At 38.2% G+C, this 1,808-nt stretch overlaps 1 protein-coding gene across 1 annotated transcript in view; it reads right to left on the bottom strand.

Moving 5' to 3' along the window:
- HEATR5A (HEAT repeat containing 5A) overlaps positions 1-959 on the bottom strand; it is a 166,834-nt gene extending 165,875 nt beyond the window's left edge. Inside the window, exon 1 of the mRNA XM_006835364.1 lies at positions 834-959. Coding sequence (XP_006835427.1) covers positions 834-959 — 126 coding nt within the window. The remainder of the gene's footprint in view (positions 1-833) is intronic.
- Positions 960-1,808: the final 849 nt, after the last annotated feature.

The raw sequence follows: 1,808 nt of genomic DNA, 5'->3' as shown, positions 1-1,808 counted from the left end.
CCTCAATGGAGATGCAGATGACATCCCTCTTTCAGGTGGGTCTTCGGTGAATGCTGGCTCCCTCAGGCACGCTTGCTCCAAAGATGGAGAAGTGGCTGTCCGCTCGCTATAGTGTCGAATTAGTCAGGCTGGAATCTATATTCACATCTTTTTAAAAGTATAACTCAACTACCTTTGCATTATTTAGCACTATATGTACAACACGAGGGCTTCAGGCATATGGAAGAATACAATGTACAGAAGATAACTAAAATGCAATTTGATACAATGTTGTTTATAGTTAGCATTTTTCTTAAATATCAAAAGTTAAGGCACTATAGAAGCACAGTGATAACGCACTTGCTTGCTAATTAAAAGGTCAGGAGTTCAAACCCACCAGCTCCTCTATGGGAGAAAGATGTACCATCTGTTTTCGTAAAGATGAGTGTTGGAAACTGACTGGGGCAATTCTACATGATCACTATGAGTCAGATGGACTTAATGGCAACAGTTTTTCTTCTTAAGTACAAAAATATTGGCTAATTACTTTGTCACCTTTTAAACTAATATAGTATCGTTGTTGTTGTTAAGTGCCATCAAGTTGATCCCGACCCATAGTGATCCTGTGTAGGGCTTCCGAGGAGCAGCTGGTCAGCTTGAACTGCCAACCTTGCAGTTCAAACAGCTTTGCAGTCTGGTGCATTAACCCACAGCACCACAGCAGTATAGTCTTAACTAAGTCTTGCATTTTAAAGCTAATTTAGGTTTAGTGAAGAGAAATAGAAAAGCAAACCAAAGGAATTTAATATTAACCAGCACTTAATGAAAAACATTTTAAAAATAATTTTACTTACCCTGCTTGTTGTTAGTAATAGCTTCTCCAAATATCTCAACCACTCAAAAATAAACTCTGCCTTCTGAACTTCACCTAGTTGACTGCAAGCTTCTTCATTCAGCAATAAGCTATGAGCTAATTCCATTTCTTCCATAAAATTCGACCTGGCCACGATTCCTCTCATTAAACTTTAGTCAATATTTTTAAAGACAAAAATCTGCAAAAAAGGAGAGTAACTTTTTAAAAGGAGAGCAAAAAGGAAAGCAATCAATGGAAACAGTAGTAGGCTGTGGGTGGTGAACAACATTGTGAATACATGAAATATCACTACATTGTTCACTTAAAAATAGTTAAGTTTTACACACCCATGGTCAACTGATTTTTGAAAAGGGTTTCAAGTCCATGTAATGGGTAAAGAAGACTGTCTTTAATAAATAGTGCTGCTCTAGTCACTGAGCCACCTCAGAGGACTCAGCAGCCATCTCCTTAACTTCCCTTGCTTCTTGACACTCAATTCCCTGCATCTGTCTCCTCCCTCTGTGCCTTCTGCAGGCCATTTTCACTGAGGAAAAGGAATTGTATGGCTAGCCAGAACCTATATTCTTTCAAGCCCACCGCAGGTGCAAGTAAGAGTGATGACTTGTTTTCTGCTGGGAGTCAAGATTATATCCATGTAAGAATTCAGAAAAGAAACTGCAGGATAACCCTGATTATTGCCCAAGGGATCGCTGATGATTATGATGAAACTAGTGAAGGTGTTTAAGAAGAAATTTGCCTGCAATGGTACTATAATTGACAATCTAGAACATGGAGAAGTAATTAAATTATATATATATATTGAAAGAGTCTCTGGGCAAATTATTGAATGATGCAGAGGGCATCAAGAAAAGATGGAAGGAATACACAAGAGTCATTGTAACAAAAGGAAATGGTTAATGTTCAACCATTTCAAGAGGTATCATATGAACAAGAGCCAATGATACTCAAGGAGGAA

The sequence above is a fragment of the Chrysochloris asiatica genome, unplaced genomic scaffold (genome assembly GCF_000296735.1).
Source record: "Chrysochloris asiatica unplaced genomic scaffold, ChrAsi1.0 scaffold00017, whole genome shotgun sequence".
Classification (NCBI taxonomy): domain Eukaryota; kingdom Metazoa; phylum Chordata; class Mammalia; order Afrosoricida; family Chrysochloridae; genus Chrysochloris; species Chrysochloris asiatica.
Note: the sequence above shows the minus strand (reverse complement) of the source record. Positions and strands in the feature narration are given on the sequence as shown.